This window comes from Lycium barbarum, chromosome 1 (assembly GCF_019175385.1).
Source record: "Lycium barbarum isolate Lr01 chromosome 1, ASM1917538v2, whole genome shotgun sequence".
Lineage (NCBI taxonomy): Eukaryota > Viridiplantae > Streptophyta > Magnoliopsida > Solanales > Solanaceae > Lycium > Lycium barbarum.
The window spans coordinates 148739409-148762805 of record NC_083337.1 but is presented as its reverse complement, the minus strand read 5'-3'; the positions used below and the strand labels follow the sequence as shown (position 1 = coordinate 148762805).

At 34.8% G+C, this 23397-nt stretch overlaps 1 protein-coding gene across 1 annotated transcript; it reads right to left on the bottom strand.

Moving 5' to 3' along the window:
• Positions 1-223: 223 nt before the first annotated feature.
• Positions 224-4155, bottom strand: LOC132643056 (phosphoenolpyruvate carboxylase kinase 1-like). Its single transcript, XM_060359902.1, has 3 exons — positions 3658-4155; positions 1722-2160; positions 224-536 (listed from the first exon to the last, which is right to left on the bottom strand). Exons 1-3 carry the CDS (start codon positions 4003-4005, stop codon positions 502-504), a joined length of 822 nt encoding a protein of 273 aa, XP_060215885.1. The 5' UTR covers positions 4006-4155; the 3' UTR covers positions 224-501.
• Between the last annotated feature and the right edge of the window lie 19242 nt (positions 4156-23397).

Genomic DNA, 23397 nt, shown 5'->3' with positions numbered 1-23397 from the left:
CAGCTAGTTTATCCAAAATATTAGCTAATGGTACTTGTTTATAAACATTGTCCCCATGCATCTTGCCCCATTTAGGTACATAAAAAATGTGATAAAAAGGAAGATCAGAAAAGGATATAAATTGGCTATCTTCCTGAAAAAAGAGAAGGAAAAATCTTCATTCCACGTTAACTTTTAGATGAGCATACTAAAGTCTTGATCAAAAAGAAAAAAATAAGGTAGGTGGAACATAATAGAAGATTGCATTAAAACATCGCAAAACAATGGGAAATTAATGCAGCTGCCATTAGTACCTCTACACACCAAATTGTGCTTCAGCAAATCAATTTAGGTCTGGGTATGTTGGTGCCTATACAGTATCTGACTAACATACTATATCTACTTCTAGAAGAACATATTGCTAACATATGCAATCGCTGATCATTTCGTACCAAAAATCTGATAATTTGATTTTTTCTCGGCAGACGCAAATATCCTCGAAACTAAAATAGCGCAACAGTTCTAGTTTCTCCCTTTGCTAGTCATCCATGGGTACCCTGTTTATCAAGACCGCATTAATTAACACAATATAGTAACCAGTAACTACAATAAAATGATCAATCGATATCTTAAAACAAAGAAAATAGTTTAACCACAAAATATAAATTCACTCGATATAAGGTGATTAAATTATATTGCCTCCATATCAAAATAAGTGGTGTTTTACCTTTTTCATTTTATTTAACAAAAGGTGGCGTTTCACATAATCAAAAAGGCATTAAAAATAAATTAGTAAAAATACATACTTCCTCTGTCCCAGTTTATGTGATGTATTTTTCTTTATAATCTGTCTAAAAAAAATGATACATTTATATATTTAAAATAATTTAACTTAAAACTTTCAATTTTACCTTAATGAAATATAAAATGATTTACTTATTTTAGACCACACAAATATATATACTTATTTTAGAGCACAAGTTTTAAAAGTCTTCCTTTCTTTCTTAACTCTGTGTCCAGTCAAACTATATCATATAAATTGAGACGGAGTAGTATTCATAGGAATGAGTAGCTTCTTTAAGTGGTGTGCGGCTAAAGTCACCACTTATTTTGAAATGGAGGAAGCACTAATCTAAAAAATAATACTTCCTCCGTCTTAAAATAAGTATCACCTTAGACTCACGATTATAAGGAATCATTAAATACAATGTGAAGTTTACTAAACTATCCCTATTTATTAGATTTTTTTTTTAAAATTGAGCATAATTGGTACTTATCAATTTTGTCTTGAATTCCTAAGATGACGCTTATTCTGTGATAATTTTCTCTTTTTTGCTAACATAACCCTTATTTTGGACAGGAGTAGTACTAATAAATATTCCCTCCGGATAAAAAAAGAGTGTCCACTTAATCTTTTTTTATTGATTAAAAAAAAGTATTCACTTATCAAATCAAGAAAAAATTAACCTTATTTTTCATATTTGCCCTATTAAGTGTTATGTGATCAAATTTTAATACCTATTTAATCAGGGACAGTTTACTCAAATTCTCTTTTTTTGTCTAGAAATTGATATTTTCTGGAAAGAGGTATGAAAATGGCTAAGCGGCCACTCTTTTTTATCCGCACGAGCTAATTTTTTTTTTTTTTTTTTTTTTTTTGAGAATTTGGTCAGTAGTCAAACTGACAGTCAAGTGAAAGAGGAAAAAACATCATAAAAGACAGATGAGATGATGCTACTTACTAAGGACTTGTTGAGCAGAGTATCTTGTAGAAACGTCTTTACACAGCATTCTCCTCAGCAAATCCTTAGCCGCCGGCGACACTGAATGAAACATCCTAGTCGGAAACCTAAGATTCCCTCTCATCACAGCCTCAAAGATCTCCGTAGCTGAATCACCATAAAAAGGCGGAACCCCAGCAAGCATTATATACAAAATAACACCAGCACTCCAAATATCAACCTTCTCACTGTAGTTTCTTCCAGCTAACACTTCCGGTGCCACGTAATACGGTGTTCCAACAACACCGCTCATTAGCTGGCCCTCATGGAAACACTCAGCTGAGCCGAAGTCGGCTAGTTTGAGCTCGTTTGAGTCGTTGAATAATATGTTGTCTGGTTTGATGTCCCTGTGGGATATGCCGTGACGGTGACAGTGTGCTATTGCCTTCATTAGTGGCACCTAGACATACATTATGCAGAAAAATCACCACACATGATGAAAAATCTAAAATAAAAACCCATTATAAATTCTACTCCCTGTGACCCAATTTACGTAGCACAGTTATGATTTCAAGAGTCAAGTTACTTAATTTTGACCACAAATTCGGATGTAGAACTTTTACCCCCTATTTGGATGGTGATTTCTCGTGTTTCATTAACGTTTGATTTTCTATGAAAACATGTTTATTTTCATTGTTTTTTAAATTATGTGGTATAGTGTTGTAAATCCGTGGTTCATTCCATGGTATTATAACTATGAAAAGTCCTCATTTTTTAAACCACGAATTTAATAATTTTTCTGTGGTTACGTATTTCATTTCTCCATTATACCCACCCTCTATCATCCACCCCACCCCCACCCTACCACTCACCCCCACCCCATCTCTGCCCCACCCTCCACCATCCACCCCACCCCTACCCTACCCTACCACTCACCCCTGCCTCACCCTACCACCCACCCCTACCTCCACCCCCAACTACCCCACTCCTCTACCACCCACCCCCACCACCCTAACAACCACCCACTACCTCTCACCACCGCCCAACCCCACCCCACAACAACTCACCCCCACTCTCATCCCACACCACCCACCTCACACCATCCACCCCTTCATCACCCCCACCACTACCCCTCACCACCACCTAACCCCACCCTCACAACCACTCACCCCACCCTACCACCCACCACCCATCCCTCCACCACCCCCGCTCACTACCTACTTATTTTTTAAAGTTCCTATTTTATTCTTTACCTGAGTTTTATTAATATATATAAATTAATTTCTAATTAAGAGTTAAGGGTATTTTAGAAAACTTAAAAGTTATTATACAGTACCATACAGTCAAACCAAACAATACAAATGTTATTAAACCACAACAAATGATACAGTCTATCCAAACATTGTGTTCATTAATACAGTACAATACAATACAATACAACACCATACTGTACCATATCATAATGTACATTAATGAACCACGGGAAACAACCATCCAAACAGAGGGTTAAGGTTTTTTAAAATAAAATTTACATAGGTACCAGCAAATTTCATAAACTACCTTCGAAAAGATGGATGTAGATTTTCTTGGATAAGACGTAATAAACAAGGAAAAATTTGTTTCACAAGCACGCGTATAAATTATATAAAATCTTAAAACTAAGATAAGCTATTAGCTGATAACTAAATGAAAAGTAAGTCTGAAACTGATAAATGATACTGATGCTAAAACATATGAAAAACTCATTTGACTCTTGAAATTCGAAATGTGACATGTAAATCGGGACGGAAGGAGTAGTTCGCTTAGCTTTACAATTTACGTTGTCCTCCAATTTTCGTAAATTCAACAATGTGCTGCTTCGTAGATCGTTCCTGATTCAAGCCATTTATAGGAAGCAAAACTAAAATTTCCCCAATTTTGATCAGTCTCGGGAGATTTTGGTAATCTGGAAGAGTACCATGACATCAACAGCTTCAGACTCGGAGAAAACCGATTGGCTGCTACTGATACGTTGAAACAAATCACCGTTGTTGCAAAGCTCAAGAACCATATCAAGATGAACATCATCCTCGTAAACATCGAATATACGAACAACGTACGGGTTCGGTGAAAGCAATTGCATGATTTTCGCTTCGTTGTACAGGCAATGTCGATCGATGACGTCATCGACGATGAGGCGTTTGTTGATAGATTTGACGGCAAATTGGTCACCGGTTAACGGTGAGTAACACTTGTAAACGGTGCCGAATTGTCCCTTTCCTAACTCCTCGCATACACGGTAGTTTTGTTTGAGTGATTCGCTCATGTTCAGTTTGTTTTGTTATTCTTGGAGTGGTGTTTTTTGGTTCCCAAGGGTTGGTTTTACAGAGGGGAGTAGTAGAAGTAGAGAGGGAGTAGGAATTTTATGGAAGAATATTCGGTGGAGGGGGTTGGCCAATGGTGTATAGCCATTTGGAGATATTAAAGGTTTTGGTAGACGGCGTTACCTATCAAGGAAAAGATTATAATCTTGTAACGGAAGATTATAGTATATCATTGATTTCCACCTTTTTTCGGCAAATTGTTAACAACTTGCTACTCTTCATTATCAATTGATACTTGATAATGTATCATAATGTATTAGCACTTTGGTTAATCTCAAACATTTATTTACAATAATTTCTAGGACAAACTCATAAGCCCCCCCTAAACTTGTCCTGAGATTCCTCATGGCCACCTAATTAAACTGACGCTTATTTCAATTTGGCACCTAAACCATTTCGAAATTAAACCACTTTAACACTTTTTGCTGAGGTGGCAAAAATGTATGTAATGCGTGTAGTACACTCGTCGGTGACATGGCAAAGTGACGAATTAAATAATGACACGTGGCATTTGAATCCATTTTTTTTAAAGTAACTTTATTTAGCTAAATAAAAAAATACATTTAAAAATCTTTTTTTTTTAATTAACCCAAACACCACCCCCAAAACTCTTCTTCCCCACCGAACCCCACTCCCCACTCCCCCTCCACCGACTGCCACCCCCCCCCCCCCCCATTTACCTTCTTCCCAACTAGTAACCATTTTCCCCATCCCATTTCCCACAATTACGAGGAGCAAGAACGGACTTTCACCCGAAAAAAATAATTAATTCGTGTCAATCTTGCCAGAAAAAATGGAGCTTCGCCGAAATATTTTGAGACCTAAATCTGATACGATTTCTAATGAACAAAATACAAAGAAACTACAAAAAAAAAAAAAAAAAAAAAAAAAAAGATAGAAGAAGGCGAATTGCAGAGAGAGATGCGGGAATTGGGGGGGGGGGGGGGGGTGGGAGAAATTAGTTGGATGGAAGAATTGAGGAGGAAGACCAATCCAGTCGTCTTCCTCCTTTTTTATTAGTTAATTGATATTTTTATATAATTATTTAGATTATATTATTAGGTGTATAAGCTGGAAAAAATAATATTATTTGGATTCGTTCCACGCGCTTAAAGAGGGTAAAGAACACGTTTTTGGCCATGTCAGCAAAAAGTGTTAAAGTGGTTCAAATTCGGAATGGTTTAGGTGTCAAATTGAAACAAGCTTTAGTTTAGGTGGCCACGAGGAATCTCAAGACAAGTTTAGGGGGCCGCTTATGACTTTCGCCTAATTTCTATGATAATGATTTTACAGATCTGATGCATTAGAGATGAACAATTGTGATGAACTCTAGAGAGAGAAATTGGGGCAACGATATTTTCATATTCAGTTGACTTGAAATGAAATGATTAAAGCTCACACCGATATATTCGCATAGCACCAACCTATTCAATTAACTAACCACCACAACCTATCAATGACTGACACCTGTCCTAACTAAAATTTATTCAGTTAGCTAACCACCACAACCTATCAATGATTGACACATGTCCTAACTAACTTAAGTTGTTACAATAAGCTTTACATTAGCTGGATCCAACTAAGCATGCTACTCTAACTGAATTAAGTAACTAAGTAACTAAGTGACTCAATTATTCTCAATACTTCTCCTCAAACTAGGTGCACTGAAGACATTCAGTACTCCAAGTTTGGAAAGCAAAAACTCATGCTGAATCCTGCCCAATGCTTTGGTTAATAAATCTGCCATCTGATCCTTTGTGGAAATGTAAATGGTTTGAATCAGGCCTTTTTGAACTTTTTCTCGGATGAAGTGGCAATCAATCTTGATATGTTTTGTTCTCTCATGGAACACGGGGTTAGCAACAATTTGTATTGCTGTTTTACTGTCACAAAAGATGGAAACTGGCCACTCCACCTGAATTTCTAATTCCTTAAACAGTTTTGTCACCCACAAAACCTCAGCAGTCAAGCATGCTAAGCTCATGTACTCAACCTCTGCAGAGCTCCTAGAAACTGTGGCCTGCTTTTTTGACTTCCAACCAATCAGTTAATCTCCCAGCTTCAAAAGATATCCAGTCACAGATCTTCTTGTATTTGGACATGCAGCCTAGCCTGCACCACAAAAACCTGTCAACTTCATATTCTTTTAAGAAGACATCAGTAACCCTAATACTGGGTGGTTCTTGATGTATTTGAACGCCTTAATGCTCCATTCCAATGCTGCATCCTAGGTTTTTGCAGGAATTGGCTTAGAGACTGGACAATGCAATATCCGGCCTAGTGTTGGTCAAGTATAATATATTCCCAATTAACCTCCGATATTGATGAATGTTTGCAAACTACTCCTCCTTACGGTCACCAATAGCAGTAGCATGATCAACTGTAGTGAGTTTCATGTTGCATTCTAAAGGTGTCCAAGTTGTTTTTCCACTAGTCATACAAGTTTCTGAGAGCAATTCCAGTGCATACTTCCTCTGATTCATGAGGATTCCCTTATTGGATCTACTAAACTCAATTCCAACAAAGAATTTTAGTTCTCCTAAATCTTTGATCTTGAAACAACTATGCAGCACTTCTTTGGTTTCCTGAATCAGTCCAGCATTATTATCGGTGATGAGTAAATCATCCACATACACTAGGATGATCACCAAACTGCAACCTTGTCTCTTGGTGAAGAGAGAATAGTCTAGATGACTTTGTTTATAGCCTGAACTCAACAATGCTTCAGTCAGCTTATAATTCCACTGTCTAGAAGCTTGTTTGAATCCATAAAGGGACTTAACAAGATTGCAAACCATGTGTTGTTTGCCCTGAACTTGTAAACCCTTAGGCAAGTCCATAAACACCTCTTCAAATAGGTCTCATTGCAAAAAAGCATTATAGACATCCATTTGATAAATCTTCTTGTTCTCTGCTGTAGCTAATGCAATAATGGTTCTTGCTGTCACCATTTTCACAATAGGTGACAATGTTTCTTGATAATCAATACCTACTGTTTGATTGTATCTTTTGGCAACCAATCTTGCCTTGTATCTTTCAACTTCTCCATTGGCTTTGTATTTAATCTTGAACACCCATTTGCATCTTATGGCAGATTTGCCATTAAGTAATTCCACTAACTTCCAGGTTCCAATATCTTCCAGTGCTTGAAGTTCTTGCTGCATTGCTGTTATCCACTTCTCATTCTAGATTGCCTCTTCATAGGACTGAGGTTCTAGTTCAGCTGCAATTTTCCCCAAGTAGGCTCTATAAGATGGTGAAACATCCTGGTAGTTAATATAGTTGGCCATAGAATAAGGTTGTTTGGTTCTGCTTGAAGTGATCACATAGTGCTGATGCCAAGCTGGAGTAATCATTGCCCTACTTGATTTTCTTATTGCACCAGATGGCACTGGTGGATGTAATGGGGTTGTATCCATGACACCAACATCAACAATAGCAGGAGGTATTTGATCATGACCATCTGGAGCATCTGGAACAATTATGGGACTAGTGCCATTTTGATCATGTGAAACATCTGAGGCGTCAGGTGGCATATGTGCAGGCTCTGCTTCCTTCATAGGTACAAGAGCTAGTGATGCAAGTGGTACTGGGATCTGAAGAGGTGATTTCAAGGTGGAAGGAATCAGATCATCTTCATAAGTAAGAGGGGAATCTAGAAAAACTGGCATATTTATTTCCTGTGCCCTTTGGAAAGGGAATACCTCTTCTTTGAAAACCACATCCCTACCAACTAATAATTTCTTGTCAATGAGATCAAACACCAAATATACCTTTTTTGTCATAGAGTATCCCATCAAGACACAAGTAGACGCCCTTGGCGAAAACTTGTCACCTTTGACCACCTTGGTTGCATAACGTAACATAGACAACCAATAGTTCTTAGATGATCCAGTTTAGGCTTATGCTTATAAAACATTATTTACACCTAATTTTTGACCTCCCGTAATTTTATTTAATTGCCCAAAATTTTTTAAGTTCAAATAGAGTGGAATATGCACTTAAAAATCAAAATGAATTTACAAATTAATTCTATAATATTTTGACATTTTACTGGTCAAGATAACCATCAAATATATATATGGTAAATCATTTTAAATTTATTGCCATATTTTGTTAAAATATTCGTCAAGATTAAATCTGAAAATGAATCAAAAACAATTATTAAATTAATTGTTTAAATTATCAAGTGTCCAACTGACCAGTACTTTTTCTTCGTTTAATTTGAGAAATTTGATTAATTAAAATAATTATTTTTACCCCTCAACCTTTAAGTTTTTGCATAATCAACTTGCATTTGGAATTTTTAAATTAATCATGATTAATTAGATGTTTAATTGTGGCTATATTTTGGAAATTACTTATTATGTGTTTAATTATGGATACAATTGAAATAATCAATTGATTCGTCAATTAAGGCCATAATTGAAATAGCCAATTTCATGATTTATTCCAATTGAGGCCATATTTGCAAATTTAGTCTCTTTATGCAGTTAGTCTTGTCTTTAATTTGATTGATTAGTTAATTTTGGCCATAATTGAAATGTTTAATTGAATAGGCACTATCAATTTTGGATATTTATTAAATGGTTACATTTTTTTCCCCATCCGTATACACGTGTATACATGAATATACACAAGTATACGAATATACTCATGTATATCATGTATATAAATGAAAGGCAGGCCATTTCCTTTTATTTTTAAACCGGCCGAGCCCAGTCCATTAGGACTTGACCCGGCCCAATAACGAAGAACATATATACATATGACCAAGCAACCAAACAGACCTTTGGTCTTTTAGCTTCAGCAAACAAGGGTTCTATGGAAACCCTAGGCGCCACCAAGGGGCGATTTGCCTCTCTCATGCATCACCACGCCATTTTTGGCAAAAAGGCAGATGTGTGATGCTTTTCTCAGTCCTTGCATAGCCAGATCGAGCAAATCATTAATGCTCTGTTCTCTTTCATTCAAAACTACAACCAAACAAGGTATTATTTGCTTTTTTCTTTCACTTTTCTACAAATAAACTATCGAACTAGTACGTTTTCTTAATAGTTTTTGTCTTGAGGTGATTTTGAATCCTCAAACCTCATTGGTTCGATTGTAACTGTGAGGATCTGTTGGGGTTGATTGAGATCAGGTCTTTTATTTGTTGTTTGCTCTTAATCTGAGCCACACAATGTTGGATTGTGAGGAACAAGTTTGAATTTTTGACTTGTCCCACATTGAATTTAATTAGGGTTTCTCTGATTTTTGGGGTTCTATAAATGGAACTCCTAATCCTTCACAAGACACATAAAATATCACCATATTCACAAACACACTCGAATTATCTAAGTTTTGACACTTTTGCTTTGAAACTTTAATTATTCGGGTCAAGTCTAGAATTTTAAGTATTTTCTTTGATTTTGTGGCTGAGTTTGAGGCTTGAGGAGCAAAGAAATCTCCAAGTTCTATTCTCGACCAAGGTTGCACTCAAAAGAGGTAATAATTCTCCCTTTTAGTTTAATTTTTTAGCTTATGTGTGTTAGGTTGATTAGCCCTTTGAGCATGTTTAGTATTAGGTGTTTGTCCTGGTTTTAGTTTAAAGTAATGTTATGTTAGTTTGTAGTCATTGTATGGTTATTTGATGTAGTTCAAATGTTGAGTGTAGTTTTAAATTAGTTAAATGTTAGATAATCTTGTTATCAGCCTATTAAGTATGATTAGTCCAATAGTTTCATGTATGTTTCAGATTAGTCCTCATGTTTAGCCTAATCACTTGTTATACAAATACATCATCTTCTACTGTAGAATAGCATCATATAGCCTGATTATCTGTTCAAACAATTTAATTACTTATTTGTGGGTTGTCTGTTTTGTTTAGTTTGCTTATCTTAGCCCTCTGAATAGGTGTTCACCATAATGTATTAATCATGTTTAATTCATATAAACATTTTGTATATGTTAGGTGCAAAAATGATAGTTTGAATGATTGGTGTTAGGTCAAATGACATCATATTAGCTATATGTTGCTGCTTTCACTGAGAATAAGGTCCAATTATTAGTATAAGCACTCCTATTTATTTATTCAGCTCAAGTTAGTTGTGATAGCCTGTACACCTGTTAGATATACATGAAGTAGAACATCTTGTTTCCCTTCAAATGTTAATGACATTAGTTAATTAGTCTAATAAACATGGATTTCAAGATGTTAATAGTTACTTGTTCAAATAGGGCTCAGATTTAGCTTTTTCCCTTTTTGTGCTTTGTTTATATTTATTGGAATGTGCCTAAGTTGATTAAGAAGGAACTCTACGTTGAAAAATGAATTTGGACTCTGTATGTATCAATCCCTTCATCAATTATTTTTTCTCTTGTTCTGTGTTGACATGTATGTTCAGTATATTTTAGATATACGAGGTATACATTACTTGTATACACTCTGATGTATACAAGAAAGGTATATCGCGTATATCAGTGAAATTAAGTTGTGTATTTAGCCTTGCACTTTCTGTAGCTTAAACTATGGGCCCAAATCTCCCTATGTGACCACTTGTTGGGCCTGCTCCCATTGTTCATGATCTGAATGCTTTGTTTCTTCATCTGATTTGGGCAATTGGCATGAATGCCCTTACTTTGGGGTGGTCTTTAATTTTTACCCCTCAAATTTGAAATCTTTAACTTTTGACCTTCGCTAAAAATTTCTTGGTTTCGGGTTCGAATCGCCGCTCAGTAAAAAAAAATTGCAAGGTAGAGTTTGGATTCGTAAGACAGAATTTTGCCTTCAAAACTCTGCCTTATATGCAAAACTCTGTCTGCAGGTAGAGTTTTGCATGCAAAATCCTGCCTTGCGAAATTCCTTTTTTTTTTTTACTTAGCTGGGGTTCGGACCCAGAATCTTAGGGTATTAGGCAAAGGGAAAAAGTTAAAGACCAGTGCTTTTGAAGGGCAATCCATGTAAAAAGAAAAATTTGTTTTCATACATGGGCCTTCCCCTTTATTTCTTATTACTGAACTAGGTTGCTCTTTCATGTTTGTTGCCTCTGGGCTTGTGTATTTTGAATTTCCTGTCTTTGGGTCTTCAGTTCTAGTTCGCTTTTTTTGGTTGAAAGTCTAAGTATACTATTCCACACTTATACGCATGCATATATGTGTTTGCAATGTGATTATATTTCTTCCTTAAGTACTTGTTAATTATTTTATTAAGTATAGATACCCTGTAACCGTATTTCCTTCTTACCTCTTTGTTGCATGAGACTTCTTTACGAGCCACTTGGGCCATCTTCTATTGAACAAAATTGTTGGGCCATTCTTTCTTGATCGAGTCCGAGGAAAATATGAAAGGGAAGCTAATATATTGAAGGCCCAAGCATGGGTGAAAATTGTCAATGAAGAACTAACAATTGGTGAAAATTGTCAATAGTTATGTAGATGGGTTTGGTAAACCCATCAACCATTTCCTCTCTTCTTTTTTCATATGCTATATGTATGTGTAAAACATACTTGTGAAATATCGAAACTCTTATGAATGCTTAGAACTTAGGAAAACGTTAGTATTATTAGGAAGTCGCTCAAATGATTTTCCAAATTCGGCTAATTCTTAAATACAAGCATGAAATTGGTATCTATTTTTTCAAAATGTTTTCCTTAAGTTTAAAATCGATTTTTGACAAGTATGGACTAAGATTGATTTGAAACTAAGTTATAAAGTTTTGGGCTTCCCCCTTTTGCAAAATCTGGAAACAAACGGATAAGAAAGAAAAATCAGCTTTTGGGCCTTTGGCCTATTTATGGACTCTCTTCAAAATTGCATAAGGGAATTGCCCTTTTTTTGGGGTGGTATTTAAATTTTGCCCCTCATATTTGTGGTCTTTAAATTTTTCCCTTCGGCTAAAACCCATAGGTTCGGGGTTCGAACCCCTGCTCGGTGAATTTTTTTAAAAAAAATTGCAAAGCAGAGTTTAAATTTCGCTATGCCCCCTCCGGCAGACTTTTAGTCATGTTTAACTAAAAGTCTGCCGGAGGGGGCAGACTTTGCCTTGAAGCATATATATGTATTTTTTTTAACTTTTCAAGGTAAACTTTTAGTAATGCCTTAACTAAAAGTGTGCCCCATAAAACATAACTAAAAGTATGCCCCATAAGGCGTAAGTTTTCCTTAAGGCATAACTAAAAGTTTGTCTTATAAGGTAAAGTTTAAATTTTGTTATGCCCCCTCCGGCAGACTTTTAGTTGTGTTTAACTAGAAGTCTGCCGGAGGGGGCAGACTTTTAGTTGTGTTTAACTAGAAGTCTGCCGGAGGGGGAAGACTTTTAGTTGTGTTTAACTAAAAGTCTGCCCCCTCCGGCAGACTTTGCCTTGAAGCATATACATATATATATATATATATATTATTATTATTATTTTTTTACTTTTCAAGGTAAACTTTTAGTTATGCCTTAACTAAAAAGTGTGCCCCAAAGACATAACTAAAAGTATGCCCATAAGGTGGAACTTTTCCTTAAGGCATAACTTAAACTTTGCCTTATAAGGCAAAGTTTATGCCTTAAGAAAAGTTCTTGCCTTATGGGGCATAATTTTGTTATGCCTTAACTAAAATTCTGCCCCATAAGGCATAACTAAACTATGTCTTAGGAAAAATTTTGCCTTATTGGGCAGACTTTTAGTTATGCCGGATCCGGCATAACTTTAGCTTTTCCTTAAAGATTTTATGCTGGATCCGGCATACACTCCCCCAGTCCTGCCTTGCGAAATTATTTTTTTATTTTATGCCTGAGCGGGGGTTCGAACCCAGAACTTCATGTATTCGCCCACCTTTCCAAGCAAAGGGCAAAACTTAAAGACCACAAATATGAGGGGCAAAATTTAAAGACCACAAATTTGAAGGGCAAAATTTAAAGACCACCCCAAAAGAAGGGCAATCCGCGCAAAAAATGATTGCATAATTGGTTTTGCCCTTTAGGCTTTAATATTAAATTGGACCGAAAATTGGACTGAAAAGATGATTTGGGCCTAGGACTTATTTATAAAAAGGGAACAATTTGGAGTATGATTTAGAAACTAAGTTTCAGATTTTAGCCAACTTCAAGGAATCTTGTAACAATGTTTGTTTGGACTTAAAGAATAACTTTAAAAAAAAAAGGTTTTGGGGCCAAAATCCCAACATAAGGGACGGAAATAAGAGGAATTATACTTGGACCAAATTTTGAATAAGATGGGTTTGGCACGAATGTGACTTGACCTATTTGAGCCTCAATAAAATAAAAATGGACTTAATAAACTTTATACTTTCCTACTACATAATTATACTAAAAAATAGGAGATATACTCCATATTTTCTTATATATGTTTAACTAAAACCTATAAGAACTAAATTCATTTTATTAGGACCAAAATAGTAGTGAATCTACTTAGGAGAAATCCCGAGTGTATCTTGGTCCGACAATAAAGTGAGTTGAACACTTATACAGACTTTGAAACCAAAAACCCCTTTTTGGGGGGACATTTTGTCGAAATTTTGAATTTATGATAAAGAATGACATTTTTTGCGATAAAGTATGCTTCCTTAAGCAAATAATTGCACTAATTACACATTGAAGCTAGTAGGTCAACTGTATTCTACGGATCCTTAATACTAGGGTGCTTAAAACCTTTCCTAGGGGATCACTAGAACCCTTACCTCGAACTCTGGTCTAAAAAGATTTTTTCTCTTGTTTGAATAAACCTTTTAACCTGATTTTCCTAATTTCCCTTAAATAAATTAGGTGGCGACTCTAAAAATACTAAAATCCAATTAGAGCGCCAACAACCTCTTAGTAGCTTCAATGCACCCACATAAAAGTGACCCGTAACAAATATTTCATAGGGTGATTTCCCCTTAAGCACTGGTGTAGGTAGTATGTTTATTAAGTAACTGCTAAGATAACACACTCCCCCCAAAATCTAATTGGTATGCTTCCTTGAAATCTAATTGCTCTAGCTACCTCTTAAATATGCCTATGCTTCCTTTCCACCACTCCATTTTATTATGGAGTGTGCAGACAACTACTTTGGTGTATGATACCCAGTGACTCAAACAATTCATTATGTTCTCTGTTAAAAAACTCACTACCGTTGTCAGATCTAATAGTTTTAACACAGCAATAAAATTGAGTTTTCACCATTGAGAGAAATTTCTTCAACACAATAGTGACATCTCTTTTCAATCTGATCAAGTACAACCAGGTCATCCTTGTACAATCATCAACTAGTGGTAAAAAATACTTAAGACTATTGTGTGTGCTTATTCTGTAAAGGGCCCCACACATCTATGTAGGGGTGTTCAAATGAGACCGAAAAACTGATCCGAACTGTTAAACCGAGTCAAACCGACTTAATAAACCGAAAACCAGTTTGGTTTGACTTGATTTGATTTTAAATTTTAAAAAACCGATAACATTTGGTTTGGTTTGGTTTGGTGTTAAACAAAAAAAAAGCCCGAACCAAAATCGAACCAAATTGATAGATACATACATATATATATATATATATATATATATATATATATATATATATATATATATATATATATATATATATATATATATATATGTATCTTCTTCAAAATTTTAGCTCGGACCAAGTCCAATATAAATTCAAATAATTAGAAAGAAAAGTGTAGCCCATTTAAGTTTAAGGTAAAATAATTTTTCCCCCTTATCCAGTTTTACGGTTCCCTCTTTTACATGCCATCTGAATTACTACTAATAAACTAGTATTTTATCCGTAACAAATTAAAGGGAAGAAAATGGCAATTGGAATTTAAAAAGATTTGGTAGATAACTTTGTCTTTTTGTTTATCATTTTTCGTTTTAACTTCTGTGCTTTCTTCTCAATGCTTCATAAACACAATGAGTCTAGTCTCTAGATAACAAAAATTTCGGAGGACTGCGTAATATCAAAAGGCTATATGTAGGAAGGTAACTAGAATTATGAAAAGTAGATGTTATGTTTCTGTAATTCCTATACCATAGCCATAGGCCTATACCAAAATAAAGTTAATGAATTAATAAAGAAGATTCTTAGATTTGAATGGATCACGTCAAAGTCGTATTTAGTTACCATTTAATTCAAAGGTTCTTTGTATTAATACATTCTTAAAATTCGAAAAAACCGCAAAAACCGAACCAACCCGATAAAACCAACAAAACCGAAAAAATCGAAACCGATAGAATTTATACTATAATGGTTTGGTTTGAATATTAAAAAATACCGACTTAATTGGTTTGGTTTAGTTTTAACAAAAAATCGAGTCAAACCGGACCATGAACACCCCTACATCTATGTGAACTAGGTCAAACATATGAATACTCCTACTAGAACTCAAAGTAAAAGACAATCTTGTCTGGTTTTCTAGGGGGCAAACAGTACATTTATTAGTTACACAATTAGACTGTCTATCATTTTGCCAAAGACATTTTCCTGAGAACAGTGATTGAAGGGTGCCCAAGTCTCCTGTGCCACATCAGTTCCTCCACTCTATCTGTCTCTACTGTCATCAGTTGTGTTGCTTCAGTAGTGTGTCCAGCTTTACCAGGTGTTGATGAATGATTCAATAACAAATAGAGTCCTCCATTTTCTCTACCAATCCCCCTCATTCTCCCAGTAATGAGGTCCTAAAATTTACAAAAAACGTTTATTGAGCACCTTAACTGCTTAGTCACTTGTGATACTGACATTAAATCATACTTAAATCAGGTACCACTGAGACATCTTTCAACATATCCTTACTATTGAACTTATAGTTGCCAATGTGTGTGATAAATGTAGTTTGCCCATTAGGTAAGTGTACTTGCCTCCTACTTTCATCTTGTACTTTTGCTAGATCAAATAATGCACCTAAATCTGATGTTATATGCTGTGTTGTGCCTGAGTCAACTATCCATCTTTTTAATTTTTTATAACAATCACTGTTAATGAAACAAGCCTTGTCAATACATGTCATGTTTGCTACTGGCTCATCAGATTGTTCCTTGCTTAGCATTCTGAGAATCTGGCCATATTGTTCTTGTGTGAAAGGTGGTTGTGCATGGATCTGTAGGTCCTGGTTCCTCACTATTGCTGCAAAAAGATCATCCATTTCAATTGCATTAGCCATCCTTGCACCATTGTTGTGACCATTGTTTTGACCTAACTTCTTTTTGAACTTAAAGTTTGGTGGATACCCAACAACTCTATAACAAGTCTCCTTAGTATGCCCCTTCAATTTACAGACTGTAGTTCTTTTTCTGCTTGTGAAATGGTGGTCCTTTTCCTGTATACAATGCTGAGGATACACCAACCTCAGCCCCAGAGTAGTTACTAGTCTGCTTGTAGAATGAAGAACCTTTTCCTGCATATGATGCAGTTGACTCACCAAATGAGGGTCCTTTTCCGGCATACAATGCAGATGACTCACCAATATTCCCACCAGAGTAATTACCAACAGTCATTTTTTGGCTTTCATCAGAAATTATTATTGAGTATGCTTTGTTAACCGGCGACAGGGGAATCATCATCAATATCTAGCTACGTGGCTGATTATATGATTCATTCAGTCCCATCAAAAAGGTAACAATTTCATATATTGCAAGGGGCTCATATATTTCTTGTATTTTGGAAAACCACAGGATGGAGAAGCCACAAGAGCATCAAACTCATCCCACAATAGGCGTAATTTAGTGAAATAAGCTGATATAGATGAAGTACCTTGCGAAATTGTGCAAATCTCTCTATGTAACTGATATCCCCTAGATCTATCAACCTTATCGAATATTTCCTTTAGATCTGCCCAGACTACTGAGGAGTCTATTGCGTAAGAAATTCCACTCATTAACTCCTTTGAAACTAAACCCATAATCCGTGATAAGACAACCGCATTGCATTTGTCCCATTGTTCTTCTAAATCGGAACTATAACCATTCTTTTTACAAGTGTATGTACAAAACCTGCTTTACTCTTAACTCGGAGTGTTAGAAGCATAGATCGACTCCATAACGAGTAATTCTCCATGCCTGTGAGTTGGATTGTAGTCAACACTGATCTCGGAACGTCCGATTGATGAAGATGAAGGGGATGCATTTTTTCTACATCATCGATAGTGTCGGTGCTCACCATTGTTCTTTAATTGATTTGAACAATCGAGCAAAATTTCTTCAATTAAAGGAGATCGAATACTGGTTCTTCAATTAATTTCGAACAGTCGAACAGAATAGAACCGAACAATTGTTCTTCAATTGATTTTGAACATTCGAAAAAAAACGCAACACAAAAACAGAGATCAAATTGAGAGAAATAAGGATCGAATTGAAACGAACTTGAATCAATTATCGATTGATAGCTCTGATACCATAGTGATTTTACAGATCTGATGCATTAGAGATGATCAATTGTGATGAACTCTAGAGAGAGAGAGAGAGAGAGATTAGGGAAAAGATATTTTCATATTCAATTGACTTGAAATGAAATGATTATAGCACATACAGATATATACACATAACACCGACCTATTCAATTAACTAACCATCACAACCTATTAATGTATGGCACCTGTCCTAACTAACTTAAGTTTTTACAATAAGCTTTACATTAGCTGGATCCAACTAAGCATGCTACTCTAACTGAATTAAGTAACTAAGTAACTAATTGACTCCATTATTCTCAATATATGATTTTTAAATATTTCTTGAAACAAAATTTTATTAGCCACAAATGGCAATTTAACTTAATTCAAAAGTCCACACTGAAATTTTTTATTAATTCACTTTGTTTTATTTGCTCATAAATTTTTATAATCTGGCCATACACGATAAGAGAATTACATAGAAAAATAGGTTAACGGTCGGTAGTGGTCGTTAGCTGAATTGCAACAAATTATAGAGGGAAAGTAGGAAAAAATCAGGTGAAAAAGAAAAGCCCTACGAATTTGGCGATAATCACGGAATTGCCACATTTGAAATTCCGTACAAATTGGGGTTGGACTTCTATTACGGTCCATTAGTCCCATCGTAAGGATTAATACAATTAAGGTAAATCAAAAGGACTATTGTGTCAACCTCCTTGTGCTTACTTGTTTATTGAGGAAATGATTCAATATAACTTTTTATAATTTGAATGGGAGAAGACGAACATAAAAATTTATTGAACTTCCTTTTAATTTATTACGTACGTATTAAGAAATTGAGATATTTGATATACAATCAAAAAAGATTATAATGATTTGCAAAATCAATTAACTCCTATTTTACGTGGCATTATTATTATTTAAAACACAAAATAAATTTTTTGTTATTGTGATTTTAGAAATAAGTTTTAAATATTTTAATTTGCTATTGTTGGGACTTATAACATTGCTTGTATTAATTTAGATGTATATAAAGTTCACAAGGTGGTACCTTTTTAGAAAAATATACTTCAATTTTCTTAAACACCATCAGTGATTCTTCCCTTTTTTTTTACATGATATTAGGGGTGTCAAATGGGCGGGTTGGGCTGAAATTGGCCCAATCAAAATGGGCTGAGGTAATAAATGGGTTGGGCTAACATTGGCCCAAAAGTTACTTGGGCTGAAATGGGTTGGACTGAATTGGGCTAAAAATGGGCTGGGTCATGACCCGCCCAACTTGACCCAGTTGTTTTGAAGGGTCTATTTTCTAGAAAAATATTTTTCTTGAAAATTATTTTTCGCGAAAAATATTTTTCTTGAAAATTATTTTCGCGGATTTTTTTGGTGAAAAATATTTTTGAGGAAATCATTTTCCGTGATAAATATTTTCGAGAAAAACATTTTTCGTAAAAAATATTTCCCATCATATTAAACATATTTTCGTGAAAATATTTCCCTTCATATTAAATATACCACAAACTTGTAAGATACATGATACAAGAAAAGTGTATACATGAAAAAAAAAAAAAAAAAGTAAATCTCAAGCAATAAACCCAAATTTAAGTAAATCTTAAAAATGAGCTAGAATTGGGCTAGTATTGGACTAAGATGGAGATCACTTTAAAATGGGTTATGTTGGGTTGGGCTAAAATCAGCCCAATATGAAATTATCTTGAGCCCAACCCATAAAATTTTGGGCGGGTTGGGCGGGCCATCACCTTTTGGGTCAAATTTGACACCCCTACATGATATCATTGATTCTTGTATTTCAAATCTTGCACGGAAAACCTTGCCTTACGTTTTCACCTTTTTTTGAGCTGAGGGTCTATACTTTATCGGAAACAGTCTTGTATGAGTAAGGTCTGCATACGCTCTCCCCTCCCCAAATTCCGATCACTTTGGATTGTTGTTGTTATTATTGTTAATTAAGTTGGTCAAAATATTTTGAGATAATTGCACTCATTGTCAGTTGCAACTGCAACTTTTTGAAGTGGGCTCATTAAGGCCTGCTTGTGGTCCACGTGAAGTGTGATGGACTGTCTTATGTGGCCCACTTGTCCGAACCCTTTGAGTAGTTATAAAGCCAAAATCTGATTCTCGTTAGCCTTTGATTGCTCTCAACGGTTAGCAAAATGAGGTGTTTTGGATGCTATTGGGGAATAGAGTTGCTTTTTCTCTTCAATATGTTTTGGTAGTGAAATGTGATTTGGTTCCCCACAAACCTAAAGTGACAACAATTATTAATTTAGTTTATTTCTTATTGAGTAACTAATTCAAATTTATACTGTGTGCGTAGCTCAATAAAAATAGAAAAGCTCTTTACTAAAGATTTTTCATTCTCAAAGCTCAAAATAAGACCTAAGAATTGAAGGATCTCATTCATATTGCATACTTCTTGGTGATTTAATTTAGTTAATTGAAATTATTTGACTGGAGATGAAGTCTAATAGTATTAATTTTGATATTTGAAGGTATTATCATAATAGTTAAAAAGTCAGTTTGATAAAGAAATATGAAAAAGTTGAAACTGTAAACAATTAGATGAGTGTGAATTACTGATAGATATGATAATTATACAAAAAGAAAATTACTAGTGGAATAGTGTAAAGCATTTTGAGCGTTTCTAAATGGAAAGAATATCACATAAATTATGGCCACATTAATCAACTTTTAAGAGTTATATAATAACTTTAAATTAAAGAGTCTTGATAAATTTTACCAAGCTATTAATGGAAAAACTAACAAGTATTACAATATTACCCATCACACACACAAAGGTAAAGATATCAAATATGCTAAACTATCTGCATATCGCTAAAATCTAAAATTATATTCAGAATATATATGTAAGAATTTACTCGCACCTAATGTTTTCGATAAGGGGAGTATCATCACGTATTATTCCTATCCTACACGATTGGGTTTGTTGTGGGGGGAGAGGGGGGGAGGGGATCAAAAGAAGCATTGTTGAAAGCGAAAGTTCCCCTTTTTTCTTCTTCGTGCTTCCTTTTGTTCATTGTGACTAGTTGAAAGAGCACTTATCACCTTCTTGTGTATATGGACAAGTGCATATGGAATGTTTCCAACTTACAAAACCAAGGCCATAATGTTTTTCTGAGAATAATATGAAGAAAAAAAACCTTCTTCTACTAGTCCATCATTTAACTGCTCGTTTTATATGGTATGTTACGATGGTCATTACTTAAAAGAAAAGGAATTAGCGACACAAAATCTATAGCTAAATAGAAAAATCCGTCGCTAATCCTATGAAGAGACGCATTAATAGCAACAGATTACTGATGAAGAATGTAGCTAATTATAGTTTTGGCTAATGAAATGTTAAACTATAAACCCAAATATTGAATTTGTTCATTAGTGTCGTTCCTATTTAGGAGATACAAGGATAAAATATTTTGACTCAAAATTATTAAAATACAGATTATAAATTTTTGTTTCACGGAAACATAATACGAAAAGAAAATATGGAATAGCCATGAAAATACTTAAATATTTGATTAGTTGTCGAATACTAATGAAGGGGTTAGACTATTTTCGACCTCATAATCAGTGATAGATCCAAGATTTTCACTCAAGGGGGTTCGGAAAAAACAACAAAAGCTAAACATAAAAAATTATGTCTAGAACGCAAGAGACAATTTTGAACACCCTGGACCACTTGAGCTAATCATATACATTTGTTCAGGGTATTCAAAAGTTAATATATGTACATAAACACAGAAAATCTACCCTATATATACACTGTAATTTTTTGTTGAGGGTGTTTGGGTGAACACTCTCGGCACCCTCTAAATACGCCCCCGCTCATAACATATACTCAGGGGCGGATCTACTTGGGGGCCAGGGTGTTCAGCCGAACACCCTCGGCAAAAAATTACAATGTATATATAGGGTAAATTTTCTGTGTTTATATGCATATATTGACTTTTGAACACCCTCGGCAAAAAATTACAATGTACATTTAGCTTTTTTTTTTTTTTCCGAACACCCTGAATGAACCTGGATCTGCCACTGCATACTAGTAAGAAATTGGCTATATATGTGTGTGTGTATGTATATATACACACCAGAGGCAACTGATAAGTTATTGTACTAATATTTGTATGGCTCCTTGACTCTACAACATGAAATCTCTTCAAATGGAAAAAAAGGGGACCATTTCAGGAAGTGTAAAAAGTGTCATCCAAAAAACTTTTGTTTTCATTGGATATTTACATATGGGGAAAGTTCTTTTGAGTGCCTTTTGGGGTAAGCAAAGAGTAGCAAATGTTTGGCTAATTTTCACCTTAAAAAAAATCAAAAAATATAAAAAGGTTGAAAGACGAAGTGAGGTACAAAGCAAGGACAATGACGCAGATATTGACAAATTTTGGCTGAGCAAAGAAAATATTGTCTTGATACCCACCTTGAACACTTATGCAAAGAAAATATTGTCTTGATACCCACCTTGAACACTTATGCAAAGAAAATATTGTCTTGATACCCACCTTGAACACTTAAAGGAATCGCTTGGTAGCCCGATAGGAGATAAGTCATTCATGTATTAATTTTTAAGAAGTATATAATATTTATTAATTTTTAATATAACAAACCAACATTCAAAGAAATAATTTTTGCATAACTAAACCTTGCATAACTAAACCCTGCATAACTAATAACTACATTATTAATACCTGCATAACTAATACCTGCATAACCCTAACCATATTTTCTTGTTGTATATTCTATTCTTTTCATTTTAAACTGTGATATTTGACTGTGCAAAGAAAGAAATTTTAGCTAGTCAGCTAAAGATAATTTTACCTGTCTAATCATAGTAGTTTATAGTCGTCGTGATTGTAACACTCCGTACCTTTAACCTAAGCTTTGACCATAATCCTAGACTTAGAAAACCAGATAAAGAATGTGGGAATTTGAAATTTCCTCTTCAGTTGTAAGATGGGGGTTTACGCCCATGAACAGTGACCGTATTTTAGTATACGGCCTGTATTTCAAGTCGTAAATTGGTATCAAGGATTTCTGAGCATTCTAGAATTTGGCATTTGGATGTTACATTGTTAAATACGGACCGTATTTCAAAATACGGCCCTTATTTCAAAACACATTTGGAATTTGGGAAAACTTCCTTGATGAAAGTTGTAGAGCTTTGAAAAACCTTTCCAACGGTATATTATGGGGGTCAAACGGACATCTGTGCAAAGAGTTATGACCATTTTACTGAAAAGACGCAGTGTAGTCCACACGGAATACGAACCGTATTTCAAAATACGGCCAGTATTTTGCTGGACGTAAAATTCAATTTTCCAGAACAGTATATATTCGTCCATATCAGTTCAAATCATTATTTTTCATTCCTTCAAGCCCTAGAACGACCTCCTACCCTCTCCCATCATCAAGAACACCAAGGTAAGCCTACTCTAATTATTCCAAGTCAATTCAAATACATATCCTTGTAATCTAAACAAGAAATCATCATTCCTAAACTAGGGTTTTCAAGAAAACCCATCTCAAGGTTCAAGATTCAAGATTTTGGAAATCTTCTTCAAAGTTCAAGTCTTTAATTCAAGTTTGAAGCATTACCAGGTATGTAGGGTTGCTATCTACGTGTGGGAACATCATTGTTCTTCTCCATGCCTCTAAATCCATAAAGTATGAATCCTTATGAAAACTAGGGTTTCTATACCATGCTATGACAACCCTAGGTCCATGTCCATGATTATATTATGTATGAATTGCTATTATTCTATCATTGTGTTCTTAATAACTCCATATGATTATTGAGAATTAGTCTGTAATCTATGAAAACCCATATCTCGTATTTCATGGGTTCTTGCATGCATGTTTTTACCTAAAAATGATTATTTCATGAATATTCTACATGTCTGCAAGTTTTCATGCAACTATATTACATAATTAATTTCATACCATG